The 19,018-nt window shown below is 40.5% G+C and overlaps 1 protein-coding gene across 9 annotated transcripts in view; it reads left to right on the forward strand.

Annotated features, from left to right (window-relative positions):
• The window catches only part of SGCZ (sarcoglycan zeta), an 869,285-nt gene extending 850,472 nt beyond the window's left edge, over window positions 1-18,813 (forward strand). For all 9 annotated transcript variants that reach the window (XM_083170008.1, XM_083169946.1, XM_083169955.1 and 6 more), the window contains 2 exons: window positions 15,182-15,305; window positions 17,780-18,813. In XM_083170008.1, coding sequence (XP_083026134.1) covers window positions 15,182-15,305; window positions 17,780-17,974 — 319 coding nt within the window. In that variant the 3' untranslated portion in view covers window positions 17,975-18,813. The remainder of the gene's footprint in view (window positions 1-15,181; window positions 15,306-17,779) is intronic.
• Window positions 18,814-19,018: the final 205 nt, after the last annotated feature.

Here is a 19,018-nt window from a genome sequence, read left to right on the forward strand (position 1 = left end):
TACTCATTATCCTTCAACCAATTTGAAATTTGGGCTAACTGGGATGCATAATAGTACATTTTTAGATTGGGCATCGCGAAGCCACCTTGATTCCTCTCTTTACATAGTAGAGACATTCTGATTCGTGACACTCTATTCCTCCACACAAAAGATAGGATCACTTGATTGATTTTACGAAAAGTATTTTCCTTGATAAAGATGGGAGAGTTCATTAAGACATATAAGAACTTAGGCAGGAGTACCATCTTTACCAAGTTAATACGCCCTATCAGGGTTAATGGGAGCCTCTGCCAATTTTTACACCTGCTTCTAGCAGCTTCAATGATGGGATCTATGTTGAGTTTGATAAACTCCGCTGGGTTTGCAGAGACAACTATTCCCAGGTATCTAAATTTTTCGACCTGGGGAAGGCAACAGCTATCGTTCAATCTATCATTGTTGACCCTTGCAGTGCGTGTCACTAAAAATTGTGATTTGTTATAGTTAATCGTCAACCCCGAATATAATCCAAACTCTTTCATACTGTCTATGACTACGGGCAAATGGTTAGCATAGTCCGTCATTCCCACTAATAGATCGTCCGCATATAGCGAGACGATATTGTTAGGCCCTCCTTGATATCCACCATCTAGACCCAGACCTGACCGCAGCTTACAGGCTACTGGCTCAATTGCCATTGCAAATAATAAAGGTGAAAGGGGACACCCCTGTCGGGTGCCCCTAAAGAGTGGGATCGGATCCGAGAGATAGCTATTAACTAGGACTCTAGCTGTTGGTAGCTGATATAAAAGAAATACCCAGTTGATGAACCTAGGGCCCACTCCAAAGGCTATTAACACCTGTCTTAGATACAGCCATTCAATAGAATCGAATGCTTTGTTGGCATCGAATGAGGCCACAGCAGCACTCGCGCCATTCACATCTGCCATCTGCAAGAACATATATAGCCTACGAAGATTGATACAGGTAGATTTCCCACTCATGAATCCCACCTGATCTGGGTGTATAATCTTCCCTATCACATTGTTCAACCTGTTAACGAGCACTTTAGCAAATATTTTTGCGTCCGTCGTAATCAGAGAAATTGGTCTGTAAGAGTCAACCACGTCTGGGTCTTTCCCTTCCTTTAAGATGACGGTTATGATGGCCTCGGTCATTGAGCCAGACAGTTGGCCTTCTGATTCCATTTCCTCATAAAATTGTAACAGCTTTGGGGCGAGGATATCAGAGAACTTCTTATACAGCTCGCTGGGGAGGCCGTCCACCCCAGAAGCTTTCCCCGTTGGGAGGGATTTAATTGCCGCAGTCACCTCTTCAATAGTAAAGGGTGCATCCAAGATTTCCCTGTCTCCAAAGGATAAAGCAGGATGTTTAATACTATTTAGGTATTTTGCAATATGTCGTTCGTCGAGGGCCAGCTTCGTGCTATATACTTGGGAAAAGTGTTCACAAAACGCTGCAGATATGTCTGGAGCAGAGGTGACAATAGCTCCTGTGTTTAATCTTAGCTTGGTGACAATAGTTGATGGCTTATCTAGTTTAGACAAAAAGGCCATGTATTTACCGGCCTTATCTATATTCATATAGAATTTATGTGAGTCAGTTAAGACTTTATGGGCCATCATTATTTGTAAATGCTCGACCCATGACCGCTGAGCGTCTAGCCACTCTTTTTTTGCACCGTCTGTATGTTCTCTCAGGAATTTCTGTTCCTTGAGTGTCATTTGATTTTCCAGCCCCAAAGCTGTTTCGCGGAGCTTCCGCTTTATACAAGCAATTTTTTTTATACATATCCCTCGTATATAAGCCTTTGATGAATCCCAGACTATGGACGGTTTGGCAGACTCTGCATTGTCCCCAAAGAACCCCTCAATAAGTGGTTGCCACTCCCCCCCGTCGCCACACTGGGGGAGCCACGATGGATGAAGTCTCCACAGCTTGGCACCCGAGTTGCCAGTTGGGTCTAGCTGTATCGAGATTGGCGAGTGGTCCGATATTCCCCGTGGCATGTATTCCACAGACTTCACTTTAACCAGCAAATTTTTAGCAACGAAAATATTATCTATTCTGGAAAATGAATTATGTGGGGGCGAGTAGAATGAGTATTGATTTAGGTTTGGGTGCCTCACTCGCCACACATCCCACCAACCAAATTCGGACACAAACTGAGCCAGTTTAGATTTTTTTCCAGGGCCACTTGCTTTGCTATTCAATTTATCTATCCCACCATTCATTACTGCATTAAAGTCTCCTAGACAGATAGTATAGCAGTCCGGGCGAGCTGCGGCAAAATTGACCGCCAACCTTAATACCTCCAGTGTGAACGGTGGAGGGATATAGACAGCAAGTATACAGTATCGAATGGATTCCAGCATCCCGTCCAAAAATACATAACGACCCCTCGGATCAATTTTGGACGCTAAGAGCTCAAAGGGGATGTTTTTTTTTATAATAATTGATACCCCACGGGCAGATGATGAGAACTGTGAGTAGAAGGCTCTTCCTATCCATGACCGCTGCAGAGACGCCACTCTGTCCCCAGAGATATGCGTCTCCTGGAGACAGATGACATCTGCCGAAGCGGTCCGGCACTGTTTAAGCACCAAAGAGCGCTTTATCTTTTCAATAAGGCCTCTCACGTTCCACGTCAAGAACCCAACCATGACCTAACCTTTTTTAATTTTACCAGTATTGCATAAGTGGACAGGTATTTGCATCTAGTTACATGTATTTGCTGGAGAAGCAGGATACCTCCCAAACCAACCGGAGCATTTATCATCCCATAATATGTGCCTCCCATCTCTACAGCGCCTCCTTGTCTTAAATGATATTTCAGTACACCTTGACATACACCATACAACATATACCCTTCCCTCCCCCACCCTGTATCACCTATCCCCTTAGGCATACTTTCACTAACCCCTCCCATCCACCAAAAGAAGAAACCCAAATTAACCCTAAACCCGACCTTAAGGGGCAGTCTTATCAGGAACCCTCTCAAGACGTGTGTGGCTCTCCAGCGCCATCTAATAATAATTTATGTATCCAGGACCCCTTCCCCCCCTCCTCCCACCAGTCCTAATATACAAGTGCATAGTACAGTACATGGATGTGCATCTAGAGTTCAGGAACAATGCATCGTTGACCTGTATTAAACAGCACATAAGAAAAAAAATAAAAAAAAATAAAAGATATCATTCATCTAATATTATACATCAATCCCGTGCCATTTGCGTTTTGGTGGGGAATGCCCTATCGAGCCAGACCGCCACTTCGGTTGGGGTAGAAAAAAATTTGACCTCATCCTCAGCAACAACACGGAATTTAGCGGGATAGATCATTGAATATTTAAAGTTCAGTTCACGCAATCTGGCTTTCACATCCCGGAATCGTGCCCTATCCTTCTGAACTTCGTAAGGCAGGTCCGGAAAGACAGAGACCTTCTTTCCATCATATTTCAAGTCCCCCATATCCCTAGCAAGTCTCAAGATGGTGTCACGATCTTTGGAAAGCAATATTCTTGCAATTAATGTGCGGGGGGGAGCACCAGGGATTGGGGGTTTAGCTGGGATTCGATGGGCCCTTTCCACCGAGAATTGGGAGGAGAGGGCTTTACTACCAAATGTTTGCGTGAGCCAGTCTTCAATAAACTTCTCAGGAGCCTTGCCCTCAACCCGCTCATCAAGGCCAACAAAACGTATGTTGTTCCGACGGGATCGACCTTCCATATCGGTTATTTTATTACGCAGTTCCTGCATCCTATCCACCAGGATCTTAACCTGGGCCTGCATAGGAGTGACACAGTCCTCAATTCCCGAGATCCTTGACTCAGCCTCAGTCACTCTATCCCGCACCTTCTGTATGTCATCACGGATTAATGTAATATCAGATTGCACCTTATTTATCTGTACTGTTAAACGGGTTTCTGATGCATTAATTGCTTCAAGAAGCTGCGTCAGGGTAACCTCATTCTGCTGGAGACTACTGCTGCCCTTAGTAGGGGTGCTCTGTGGGGTGGGGTCGCGTGACGCAGGCAGACCTTGTGTCTGTGTTCGGGCGAACTTTTCCAACCGCGTAGCTGCGGCACTTTGTGAGGATTTACCCATCACCACGAGTTATTAAATAGTGTAGTATAGATTTGGAATCTAGATATAGGACAGCAGCGGCTGCGTTCGACTGGATGAGACCCGACAGGGATATCTTTCAGGCAGGCAGGTACAAATTCAGATACAGATTCTTCACCACACACACCCAGGTTTAAGACTCAATATGGTTACTCATACCCACCTGTATTATATAGTATAGTCAGCTCTCTCTATACAGAGTTGGAGCACATCGGTATCACTGTATCACAGGCAGGTATTTAGTTCCCCAACTGGAAAGGGGTTAAAGGAGAGGTGTGCGTGGACTTACCAGGATTGCAGATCAGGGAAGCAAGTCTCTTAGGCTTTTATACAGACCATTTCTTACTGCGTATGCTGGGTGTTGCTGCCTGCCGTTCGCTCCTGGCTATAGCTCGTGGCTATAGCTCATCAGGAATTGCCAGTCCAGTCCCTGCAGGGAGGGGTGTATCTCTGCCAGCTGCCGCTATCCCGCTATTTCATCCAGCGTAGGTGCAGGGTATCCCCCCAGTTTGCGGCCAGCGGACCGTGCCCAGACACCGCCAATCTCACCAGTGTCTCAGCCCTCCGTGTTCGCTGCACCCGGGTCTGGGTCACAGCGCGCTGCCTCGAGTTGCGTTCTCCCACAGCAGCCGGATCTGCGTCACTCTGGGGCGCCGGGACAGATCACGGGAACACAGGCAGACCTCACGCGGCGGAGTATTGTAGTCCAGCCGCCCGTCTCAGCAAGATATCGCTCAGCGTACACCGCCGGAAGGCAGCCCAGAATCCAGCAAGGCAGGTAGGTATATCGGTGGGGGATTCGGGGAGAGTCCGCTATCTAGAGGATATGGGCGCTGGAGAGCACATCAACCTCCCTCACTCACACGCCGTCGTGGCCCCGCCCCCCCATCTTTTATTTATTCAATAGTAATGTACAATTTTTATTCTTTATTCTGTGCAATTGTGAATTGAATGTGTAAATTATTATATGCTTTATCCAGTGCAACTGCACGCCACTATAATAATTTTGTATACATCATATTAAATATTTTTCATGTTTACATACATCAATTGTAACCAATCATTCATGTTGTAGCGCTCCACTTCTTCTTTTTCCTTCTGGATACAAATACATCTATTTTTTTTTTACAAATTTCCTTTAGTAAATTTCCCCCTCAATGTGAATTTAAACTTTCTGATATTTATTATGTTCCCTGACCCCCCCCCCCCCTTCTTCCTTATCATTCTCAGTCACCTCGCCACTCAGCTGTTTGCCTTCTTCTTCTCCCACATCTAAGACTTCTCTTAAATGTATCCGTCCTCTGGAACTCACTTCCCTGCTGCCCTATTGGACAATCTACTAGCAAACACTGGCCTTGAAAATGCACATTATCATTCCAGCCTACTTTATCTCCTTAGATTCTTAAATCACACCATCTGTCCTCCCTCCTCATCTCTTCCTACATCACTTTCCATTTATACACTACTCCCTTATTCTATAAACTCTGATGAGCAGAGTCTTTCAACCTACACATTCCTAGTCCACAGTGAGTTTTGTCGAACACTATCAGCAATTAAAATCCTTTTGCCTCCATCCAAGGGCACAGGGTCATTGAGTGCTATTGTTAATAACTGTCACTTGGATGTCTTTACATCACACTTTTTGATTTTCTTTCCCCTGAAGTCTGCTTGAACCTTTGTATATTGCATTGTCCCTGTATGATGCTATGGTACCGACTCTTAATTTAAGGATAATAATGATGATGATGATAATAATTTATGTTTATTATAAATAATAATAATGGTATTGTTATAATGTTATTATTATTATTATTATTATTATTATTATTATTATCTGTGCGTTGTTTAATCATTACATTGAATTTGGATCTATTATTACTTTTTCAGTGTGTTTTGTATGGACTTAGCAATAAAGTCCAGGACATACAGCATCTCTTTAACAACTAATATGGATACTAAAATGAGCACAAATGCTTTAAGGAATGCAGTATCAATTCTTCTCACCCCAAGATACTTCTGCAATGTCATGAATTTTTATTTTGTAATTGATTATAACTGTTTCTTTCACATTTTAGACCCGGAATTCAATTCAGCTGTGTTCAGCATATCAGACTTCCTGCAGTGACATAAACTTTATCTATTTCAGTAACTTTTTAGTCCTTCTTATTTCCAGCTCTCAGATTTACCATATTGCCTGAATTATTATATGTTCAAGATCCTTTCACAAATCCCAAACCCCTGCTGAATGGCATCTCATTGAGTCCTTATTACAAGATGATACAGTAAATTATTGAAACCTCTTTGAAATGCTTCTCCAATATCACAGGCTGTTGTGGTGCAGGTATTTCTCATCTCAACGGTGCCTAAAAAGAAAAATCATATATTGTCTGAAATACATGAGAAAGTAATGGAATTACATTTTGGGGATGCATTCAAATATATTGCAAATTGCCAGTGATTTTGGATTCCAAGTACCCAGTAATGTGTGTCAATTTGGCTGGTTTGCGATAGTTTTGAAAATTTGAAATAATGAGTGGTTTACACCAATCTGCTGGCAGTTTCGAGAAAGGTGAAACCATTCAAGGGAGATTGAAAATTTGTTTGGACCCTAAGTAGTCTAGGATTTGCTGTAGGCATGGGGGGACATGCCTAGGGTGGTACTTGCTGGGGGGGGGGGGGGGGGGGGACGCCAGGCTAATGTAGTCAGATGATTTTGGGGGGAAATGGGGAAATTACAATTTATTTTTGAAATATGCTATTTTGCAACTGCTGGGAGTGGGACAATGAGCGGCAAATTGTGGTCTTAGAGATGATAGTAGGGTGAGGTTAGGGTTGCTTTTGCAGTCTCAAGGCACCAGTGTGATTTTTACAAAATTGTTTTACTGTATGTGCCCCATTTATGGGTATAAAAAAAAAAAAAACCTGTAATAAGTATGGTATTATCTGTGCTTTGTGTAATCAATATATTTATATCTGTTCTCCCTTGATACTGTACTGTAAGTGTATTGATTAGATATTCATTATCATAATTACCCTTAATTTATTTTGCCCATTTATTCTTTACTAATAATATTTGCAGTTTGATGATATTAAATTGTATTCAGGTTATTTTACCTTTCTTTCATTATCTCCTTTTTGTTCCAACTTGGGGGTGATTCAGACCAGTTTGCTAGGATGCGTATATTTGTAGCCTAGCGAGCAGGTTAATGTTACCCGTTGACACACGGAATATCTGCCCCTCTGCCCCTCTGCCCCACCGGACGAATCCGCTCCCTAGCATTCACTTACACATCCGCTCACATGTGGCCGATTAGAGAGAAATCATTCAATGGACGCTCACCATTGAATGATTTATCCACTGTTCGCAAAGAAAAGTCAGCTTGGACTTACTTTTCAAGTGTCCACTTCCCAATGAATTTGGGATGAGCATCAACGTCATCTGCCCTAATTGCCCACCCTCCTCCCATTAGGCAGAGACTTGGCCAGTGGTGGGGTTTTGGCACCCCCCCCCCCCCCCCTGCAAACTAGAATGCTTTTATGTCAGAATTACTGTGCAGGGCCAATGTGAAGGATAAAATGTTCCATCTCACCATTAGAGGTGGTGGAACTCAGTCCCACCCTGTTCCCCCTCACTTTCACCCCTGGTCCTGGGATACTTTGGCTCCCTACCACATGGCCATGTTTAAGAGTTTACTCTTGGATTTTGGATCTTTTTAACTTGATAGGTATCATGCTGATGTTAAATGCTATACCCAAATATTGGCAATAACTCACCATTCCCTTATATAATAACAATGTTAAATGATTCACTTAACGAATCTCTACATAGCTTAATATATCTCTACCAAGTAGCATTTTGTTTGTAACAGAAATGTGTTCTTCTTGCTTCTGTCTTTGCATTGTGCTTAGACCCAGTTGACCTAAGATACTTGCTAAATAATTATGTTGGCTCTTTTGTTTGTAAGTTATTAAAGGGGTACTTTATTTGAATTTGTTCTCTAAGTATAGCATTTAATTACAACTATTTCTTATTTACTAATTGGCAATAGTCCCAATTCACAAATACTGTAGTGGCCTCTTACCTTTTTCACATAGAGGTAAATTATTTTGTTGTTGTATTTCACCCATGAGTCCCGTAGGGAGAAGACGGAGATCACATTTAATAGCTGTTTTCTTACATGTCAGTGCAATAGACATTGTTAGTGGATGCCAGTGACTTTCAGATAATGACTGCAAGATAATCCTAAAAGCTAATGCTTGGCATAATAAGATGGAAATTGCTCATGCAGCAAGGATAGAACTCAATGCTCAAAAGAATCTTTTCTCTCTTAGCATAGAATTGGAGATACACATACAGTACTGCTCACAAAATATCTTTGCATCTGTAGAACAAATGCCTTATTGTATCAAAACTTTTCAATTTACAGCATTGCAAAGTAAAAGAAGCATTTAGGCTGTGTCTTCTATTTATGTTTTATTTTGTTTTGGTCCAAATGCTCGAATTAAATTAACAGCAGCTCTGAAGGCATACAATGTCCTTGTACTAACTGGTTCTTTATACTGTGCATATATAGATGGCAATTGTTTGCATACTGTACAACTTAGTAGAGGATCATTTAATTTAAAAATGTGCCCACACATGTTATGTACTTTATTGTTTCTGATTATTGTGATGCCTCACAGTAGCTTTAATAATTTTTCCATTTTGTTGGATTCTGATCATTCGTGCCCTTACAAATGGCAATAGAGCAGCGGGTCTCAAACTGTGGGTCCTGACCCCAAAGTAGGTCCTGACCTTCTCAGCACGGGGTCACGACTCCATGTTGCTGACTATCAGGATGATGGCTTTTATAATCTCCGTCAGTGATTCAAGGAGCCTGAAAATGCTGTTGAATTGTCTGTTACTTTGTGCATCCACAATGCTGCCATGTATGTGCTGTCTGCTGACTACACATGGGATGTGATTACCTTCTGCATTAACTTGCTGGGGTCCTGTAATTATTTTTATTGTCTAATTGTCTGGGGTTCCAGAGCAAAATAGTTTGAGGACCCCTGCAATAGAGTAATGTTTACATACATAACTGAACCAACTTTTAAGTGGTTAAAACATAGATACTGTATGTTCATATCCACATTAAGCACAGACATAGAGCATATGTACAACAAAATGACTCAATTATTGTGGTTTTCAAGGAGAAACTCCACAGCTAAAACAGAAATGATTGCTAAGCATGTATTACTTAAGCTGGGTATGCAGTATGGGCGAGATGTAGTAAGCCTTGAAAAGTGATAAATGGAGAATGATAAGCCACAAACCAATCAGCTCTTATCTGTCATTTTTTAAACACAGCCGTTGACATGACAATTATGAGCTGATTGGCTGGTGGTTTATCACTCTATGTTTTATCCAAGCTTAGTTCATCTGGCCCTAAATTAAGTGTGTACCCAGCGAGATCAGCAGTGATAGCTGTAGCTAGTGATGTCCTCCTTCATCCTGCATGTATGATTTGTGGGCAGTACAAATGGTGTAATGGTTAGCATTACTGCCTCACAGCACGGAGGTCATGGGTTCCATTCTCACCATGGCCCTAATTGTGTGGAGTTTGTATATTCTCCCTGTGCTTGCGTGAGTTTCCTCCGAGTACTCCGGTTTCCTCCCACATTCCCAAAATATACTGGTAGGTTATTTGGCTCCCAACAAATTAACACTAGAATGGATGAGTGTGCATGTGGTAGGGAATATATATTGTAAGCTCCACTGGGGCAGGGACTGATGTGAATGTTCAAATATTCTCTGCAAAGCGCTGCGGAATATATATGCACTATATAAGAAACTGTTAATAAATAAATAAAATAAATGACAATGGGCGGTGGTGTGCATCATTAGCGACATAGTGCGTACACACTGGACAATATATAGATTGTCATTCCGACCAATCAGATATCGTCCAGTGCGTACCAAGATTTAGCCTATCCCTGATTATTAATTAAATAAAACCAAGATTTATTGTTTTTCTAATATACTGTACTGCTCATTTCAACCTCATGTTTTATATTATTCCTGAATGTATGGGGTCACTGAGGTGGCAAATATTATTATTCCTTTGGTCAAATACATGGACTTTGTCTGCAAATCTAAGTACATCATACAATGAACCCTTCCCCTGATTTCTGTTGATATAGCAAATAAGTGGCGGGGCGGACATATTGACAATAGACAGACTGAGCGCTGAAAGACTGTGTCCTGTCCTGTAGTGGCAGCTACTGATCCTGACCTTACATACAATGTTACATGTATGGTAATATGTGCTGGCCAGCTCCCCACTGCAGTCGTTGGCTTGTGCTGCAACACAGGGCAGCAACCACTGCCACTTGCACCTCCATATTCCCAGGGACTAAGAGTCTGATTAAGACCTGATCACTGGTCTCGACAGTTGCAGATGACTTCGAGTAGTTAGCCGCCACCCATACAGAAATTCATGTTGTGTGGAATAAGGGCGGAAAACAATAAATTAGTTTTATCCCACTAATTAAGAGAGCTCTCTATGGCCAAGGAGAAGAAAGTGACAATGTTGCTGCTGTAATCCAGTGGGTAAGAACAAGATAGAGAAAGATTTGCACTATGGATGCACACCAAAAGAGAGAAGGAATTTTTTTTCTATTTTTATTATTTTGGAGGGAATAATCTCAAGATATTAAAATTTAACTTTTATTAGTATTTAAACTAAAAAGAAGAGAGAAAAATCCTGCGTCGATTTTTTTAATATATTGAACCACACAGGATAATCTTCTTCTGGTCCTTGTGAAAATTTTGAGAGTTTAAAAAGTCTTTAAACATACATACACATAACATATATTGGTGACGTGCAAAAGCACAAAAGAGAGAAAAGTGATATTTATGGATAAAAAGTTCTCCTTACGCTGGCTACAAAGGATACTGTGAATTTATGTTGTAGTATTATTTTGGGTTCAATTCCCATCAGAAAAGGTGTTGTATTTTGTCCTTTCTCTAGGGGTTTTAATTCCCACTCTTCAAGGATTTGTTGTGTATGTACAACTGTCAGTATTTTAGGTCTCTTTTTGTAGGTAATAATTGTGTATTACAGAGTCACATGCTTTTTATTCGTCAAGGTGGCTATTGTTTTATATGTTTATTTCACCTATGCAGTTCCTATTTCAGCATGTCACAGGTGAACCATTTATTGGGTATTTTGGCTCTCTCACTGGGCCACTAATACCAATAAAAATGTATTATCACAGTATCGATTCCAAAATTTACCTGTGCTGTTATAGTGTCTGCATACTATCATTGTGCCACTTTTGCCTGGAATTTATACTGGGTGAAATGGGTGCAAGGTATTTGATTCTCTACTTGTTACCCCACCTCCCTTTGGGTAATTATTACCAATGGATATTTGGAGTATGTCACAGGTGAACCATTTATTGGGTATTTGGGCTCTCTCTCACAGGGCCACTAATACTACTCAAAATGTATTATCGCCGTATTGATCTCAAATTCACCTATGCAGTTTACAATACCTGCGTGCTATTGGTAAACCACTTCGACTTGATTTTATGCTGGAGGGAGTGGGTACCCGGTAATTGATTCTCCACTGGTTACCCCACCTCCCTTTGGGTAATTGTTACCAATCAGTAAATATTTTTGAGAAGGTACATGTCAGTAACTCTGTAAATACCTAATACTGATATTTTTCCTGTATAGGGTTAAATATCTCTTAAAACCTTTACTGTGCCTCTTTATCTGGGGCTAATACTGACAGGTTTGAGATAGTAGCTGGTTTCCCTGTATAGGGTTAAGTCTCTACAAACACCTTAACTGTATCTCCCTATCTAGGGCTTCACTGTCTAGTAGGTGAAATGAACATATAAAACAATAGCCACCTTGATGAATAAAACGCATGTGACTCTGTAATACACAATTATTACCTACAAAAAGCGACCTAAAATACTGACAGTTGTACATACACAATCCTTGAAGAGTGGGAATTAAAACCCCTAGAGAAAGGACAAAATACAACACCTTTTCTGATGGGAATTGAACCCAAAATAATACTACAACATAAATTCACAGTATCCTTTGTAGCCAGCGTAAGGAGAACGTTTTATCCATAAATATCACTTTTCTCTCTTTTGTGCTTTTGCACGTCACCAATATATGTTTAAAGTCTTTTTAAACTCTCGAAATTTTCACAAGTACCAGAAGTAGATTATCCTGTGTGGTTCTATATATTAAAAAATCGACGCAGGATTTTTCTCTCTTCTTTTTTAGTTTAAATACTAATAAAAGTTAAATTTTAATATCTTGAGATTATTCCCTCCAAAATAATAAAAATAAAAAAAATTTCCTTCTCTCTTTTGGTGTGCATCCATAGTGCAAATCTTTCTCTATATTGTTCTTGTCTTCATCATATTGCCTGGATAGCACCCACTGCCAAAATACAGAAATAAGGCGACCCAAAACTTATTCCCAATATTTCATTGGGGATCTTTGTCCTAATAGGTGTGTGCGGACCCCTAACATCTCCCTTTCCCCTTTTCCCTATACTAAGTTTGTAATCCAGTGGGTCCCTGATTACTTATGTCGCACCCTTGCACCCACCTCCTTCCTGTGTTATACCACATAACAAGACCATAGGTCATGCTGCTCCATATAGAATATGGACAGAGAGAATGGTGAGAAGATAGTGACACAGGGTAGAGGTAGAGGGTAAGGCAATGGGTGACAGTGAGAGGGTAATGGGTGTAGCCAGAGAATGGCCAACAAGAGGAATAAGAGGGTGATGCCAGGGGTAAGCAGTGGGTGAAGTAGAGGAGAATGATAGAAAGTAGTCAGTGACAGGTTGAGATAGTGGGAAATGGAGAGGCAGTGGGTGAGTGGGAGAGATAAAGGGTGATGGTAGAGGGGGCAGGGAAAGACAGAGGGTGATGTGGTTGGCAGAGAGAGGCCGAAGTGACAAATAGGAAGATGTGTCTGATAGATAATGGGTGACTGAGGAGGCAGTGGGTGACAGTGACACCGAGATAGAGTATGACAGGGAGATAGTGTATGACTGATTAAGCAGCAGGTAATGTTGGTGGCAGAGAGGGTAAGGGTGACATAGTGAGGGTAAGGGTGACAAGGAGAGGGTAAAGGTGAAAAGCGATACTGGGTGACACAGTGAGGGTAAGGGTGACATGGCGATAGTGGGTGACACAGAGAGGGAAATGGTGACATGGTGATAGTGGCTGAGACAGAGGGAAAGAGTGAAATGGAGAGGGAAAGGGTGACACTGAGAGGGAAAGGGTGACACTGAGAGGGTAAGGGTGACACTGAGAGGGTAAGGGTGACATGAACACAGTAAGAGTGACAAGGAGAAGGCAAGCATGACACGGGTGACATGGATAGTGAAAGGATGACACAGAGAAGGAAATGTTGACACGGAGAGAGTAAGGGTGACACGGAGAGGATAGGGGGGACAGGGAGATAGTGGGTGACAAGGAAAGGGTAAAGGTGACAGGGAGAGGGTAAAGGTGACAGGGAGAGGGTAAGGGTGACACGGGGAGGGTAAGGGTGACACGGGGAGGGTAAGGGTGATACAGGGAGGGTAGGGGTGACACAGGGAGGGTAAGGGTAACACAGCGATAGCAGGTGACAAAGAGAGGGTAAGGCTGACACGGAGAAGGAAAGGGTGGCACGGAGAGGGTAAGGGTGGCACGGAGAGGGTAAGGGTGACACGGAGAGGGTAAGGGTGACACAGAGAGGATAGGGGGACAGGGAGAAAGTGGGTGACCAGGAGTGGGTAATCGTGACATGGAGATGGTAAGGGTCACCCTTACCATCTCCATGTCACAATTACCCACTCCTGGTCACCCACTTTCTCCCAGAGAGGACAAGGGTGACAGGGAGAGGAAAGGGGTGACAGGGAGAGGAAAGGGGCAACAGGGAGTAAATGGGTAACATGGAGAGGGAAAGGGTGCTTACTAAGTTTGCCCCCTTCTGTATTCAGCTTCAGCAACAGCCAGCAGCCAACTTCCGATGTGCATTCTCCATTTATATAAACAAAAATATCTTATTTTGTTTGTCATTTCAAAAAATTGTTCAGTGTGACCACATTATTATTATTATTTATTTATATGGCGCCACAAAGGTTCTGCAGCACCTAACAATACACAAATGAGGCACAAATTACAGTATAAGGCACGGTTCTCAAACTGTGGGTCCTGACCCCAAAGTGGGTCCCGACCACCTCAACATCGGGTCACGACTCCATGTTGCTGGCCATCAGACTAATGTGTTTGTTGAGGGGGGACAGGGGATAACTCATTAAGTAAACACCCTCTACTTCCCTCTTCTATCCCCCTACCCCTTTTCCAATCCCTCATTACCCACTGCCTCCCTGTCACAATAGCGGTCACTTAACTTCACTGACCACACATGTGGAGGCCATTCTGTGGTAACTTGCTGGATTCCTGTAATAATATTTATTGTCTGACGGGGTCTCAGAGCAAATAGTTTGAGAACCCTTGCTTTAGATCAAGTACATGGTAAATATGGATAATTGCATCAGAGGACCGGACACTGAAGCAATCATCAGGGTGGAAGATGAGGAGAGAGGTCCCTGCACGTGAGAGCTTACATTCTAAAGGGGAGGATTATACAGACAGGGGTGACACAGAAGGGGAAGAAGTGAGCATAAACAGAAGGATAGGATGAGAGATGGTCAGGTTTTATGCAGAAGTGTCAGAAAAGCTCTGGGTAATCCAAGAGTAGATATCACAGAGACAGTAGGTTACAGTCCTGCCATTCTAGGCATTTAATAGAATTGTATCTGTATCATACTTTTTATTTTAAAGATATTCCATATGGTATAGAATCAAAATCCACAGGAATACTAAAATGAGTAAGATTTGTAAAGTTTTGTAAACATTTTTTTTAAATATTGTAAATATGTAATACTGTACTATTTTAAATATGAATGTACTTTGGCTTTTTATGGCTAGGTCAGTTTAATGGGTAAACATTTGCTGACTGTTTCTGTGTTTTTCTTTCTTTCCAGACTTGAATCTCCAACAAGATCTTTAATAATGGAAGCCCCAAAGGGAGTACAAATCAGTGCTGTCGCAGGAGAATTCAAAGCCAGCTGTAGAAAAGAGCTACAATTACAGTCCACAGATGGGGAGGTTTGCACAAAAACATTTCAATATTTACACCATACAGTGTTACATGTAGTTTACTCCATTTTATCCCAATCCTTTATTAGTGGGAGTACAATATGAATCAACTGAGTTGTGTGAAACTGAGTTTATATATAAATCAGTTATTAAATGTTATGTATTACATAATGAGTAATGATCTGTCTAAGCAGTACTCTATAACGGTGGTGGCATCACTATCTTGTGTGATAACCTTTGAAGGAGGGCATGATGTTATTGCGCCAAATATAAGAAAGATTTAAGGGTTCTATGATGCTGGAGCATATTACAACAATGATATTTGAAAATATGTACTTTGTGGCCTTCAAACTGTATGTTGTCTAGATGTCAAGCTTTAACTAGAATGTACTCTTTCATTGGACCAACATATTACTTAACCCAACATTTTATATCTAGTGGTGCCTCAGATTAGCAAATCCTTAGGAATAGCCATGACTCTTAAATTGTTTGGACTGCCTCTATTGACCAAGTGTTCAAGTCTGGTCAATATTCCAATGATTTAGGTAATCTTGCATTTGCTAACCCTGTCATCAGTGGTCTTTTTAGCTTCCTCTAGACCCAGCAATCTACAGAAGTCATATGTAATGTCCAACTGCAATAGTGTAACCCTATAAATCAATTTCTCCTCAAACCCCATTACAGTTCATGGTCAACTAAGGGAGGGTTCTGAGAAAGGACATAATTTCAGTGTTGCTGATATTTCCTCTTGTCACTTTTTAGGAAACTATTATTGCATGATATAATGGGGGAAATTTACTAAAGAAAATTTGTAAAAATTAGGTGTATTTGTATCCAGAAATACACTTAATTTTGACATTTACTATCCCAAAAATATGGCTATTCGTATTGATAGCACATCAATACGAATACGAATTGCCGTATTTTCGGGATAGTAAATGTCAAAAATAAGTGTATTTCTGGATACAAATACACCTATTTTTTTACAAATTTCCTTTAGCAAATTTCCCCCAATGAAGCCTCGGATCTCAGATTAGTTCTAGAAGTTGAAACTATGTGTTTCAGGAGCTTATGGATATTTTAGAACTGTATTAATAGATTAGTAATAGTTTGTGTGTACATAATACTTCTGCATCACATGAGGGTAGATGATAACTTGAAGCTGCATCCCTCACCTTTCCTCCTAGCTAAGCTATGTACAGTAAATGTCTAATTTAGCATTGGGCTATGACATAGGTAGCTGCTAGGAGACTGAGGGTAGATGTAGAGACTTGGCGGGAACAGTGAAACTGTTGTTAAGGATTGGTGACTAACTATATGAAAGGTAGTCAAATATTTCAATAGAACTACTGAGTGTAAGTAGAGTGCAGCAGGGGAGGAACAACAGTAATTTTGCTGCTCAGACTTTACAGACGGCATCCTCTATCCCCAGATACCAGTGACTTGTTTGTCTCAGAGGGGCTAGTTGCTGTTCAACTCAGCTGGTACTAATAACATAACCAAATGGTAGTGTAGGCTATTGTGGCCCCCATCATTAAATTAATACATCAGCTATTAGAATCCCACAAGGCTGGATCTGTGGGTTGCAACCAACCACCAGATTTTCAAAAGCATAGGAAAATAGGCGTTGTTGTCTGGCATATAGTGGTCAGTTAGCGCTTTTTATATTTGGACAAAACTGAGGTATCCCACATCGGCCTCATTCAACAGCCAATTTACATCATGCAACTAGTTATATTCTAGTTGTATTTTATAGAATGTACTAGATAAATTATATCAAGGATCTAATTAGTTGCCATGGGCAACACCACCACTTGTCCTCTCTAGATTTTTTTATAACTCTCCCTTTTAAGTTAGGAAAGGTTGTACCTTTTTTTTTGAAAGTTGAACTATCCAAAAAAGTTATTGTGGAATAAACATACGGTACCATAGTAAATATCGTTACTGTTATCACTAGAGATGAGGTGAGGGACATTGATGCTATTTTACTCTTGGATCGAGTTTATTGTCATAGCAGGCTGTTTCATAGAAATGCAAATTTATATTAATAAAATATACCAATTCTACATTTGTATCACTACTCAAAGCAATTCCACATCTTTTATTGGTGGATTGAACAAAGCTGGGATGATGACAACCAATCCATTCTGCTGTGTTCTGGGGTTTGGGTATATTTAAGACAAAAAAAAAGTGAAAACTTTTGTGACCAAACAGAATGAGGCAAAAAGATTGTGTAACAGCTTCTCAAATTATCACATTCAAACAAAACGGTTTAGCGATTAAAAGAAAGAATTATATCTTACAGCAGTCACTTGAAATAGGTTACGAATCAAGGTTCTGTTATTGTGTAAAGTTGGCTGAACTACTCAAATTACTCTACTAAGATACAAGCAAGAAGTGAGAATACATTACCAGTGACTTTGCTGTAACAACCATTTTCTGTACACTTATTAAATGAATCATTGTTTTTTTTGTCTTCACAGATATTTTTAGATGCCGACAATATCAGACTAGGAAATTTACCACAAGGTTCTTTTATATCTTCATCTCAAAGCTCATTGGGCCCTCGACAGACTGTCTATGAGCTGTGTGTTTGTCCTAATGGCAAACTCTACCTGTCTCCAGCAGGAGCTAGTTCCACATGTCAATCCAGTAGCAACATCTGTCTCTGGAGCTAAAGAAACTATAAAGGAACTATGTGTTTTCTCACACCAGAATAGCCTTTTGCTACTATACCTTTGCTTCACAGTTCTGCTGACGTTCTTGTGTGGCTTGGGAAATAATCCTGCATAGAGATGGTTATAAAAAAAACAAATACGAACATTCAAAAATGGAGGATCAATTTATAGAGCTGCCTGAGAGACCTTTGAAGGTGCGTTTGCTACATAAAGTGAAGTACATCTCTCGGTCTTGGATAAACCTGGAAAAATATAACTGTACAGCTCATGTGCAAGATGATTTGCAAGACTCTTACAGGGGAAAACAGTAAAATCCTGTGTGGAAAAAAAGAAAAAAAACTGTACTATTTTAAAGCACAATTTTCCATTCACTATTTTTGGATGTATACTTTTATCCCACAAATGGAAAAAAAATTACAGTATTATGTGATATCGCTTTTACTAAATAATTAAATTGAAAATATTGTTTTTAAAAGAAAAGTTTGAATTCTTCCTGCGTTTCCTATTTTTTTTTTTTTTAATTCCTTTTATTCATAAAGTGTCATCACTGAACTAAGAAAGACAATGGAGATCACTTCTATAGTTTGCCCTTTTTTTTTACTATTTTAAAATTTTATTTAGTAAGTGATTATTTTAGCAATACAAATAATAAGAAAAATCTAACATTTCAAATGGACGTCATTGTCTACCCATGTCTTTTGATGTATTTTTTCTTTTCTGTCTACAGTATGTCAAAATGTCCCCATGATTTATAACACATTAAAGTATAAACTTTACATCATTGTTCTTATTGATTAATAGCTTGTGTATTAATTAAAACAGATAATTTTAGAACTTTTTATTATGTTGATCCTGTGTCATTTTTATGTAGCTTCCAGTGGGGACATTTATAAAATCTGTTGCACAGGAAAAAAGTAATGTTACTTACAATAACCCACTACTTTTCTGGAGCAGTTGACAAATATCTTATTGATTTGTAAAGTCCCATTTTTATGTGCACCAGTACAGAAATGTCTGCCATTATATTTTCTGTTTGTTTACAGA

The sequence above is a fragment of the Crinia signifera genome, chromosome 1, assembly GCF_055691185.1.
Source record: "Crinia signifera chromosome 1, ASM5569118v1, whole genome shotgun sequence".
Classification (NCBI taxonomy): domain Eukaryota; kingdom Metazoa; phylum Chordata; class Amphibia; order Anura; family Myobatrachidae; genus Crinia; species Crinia signifera.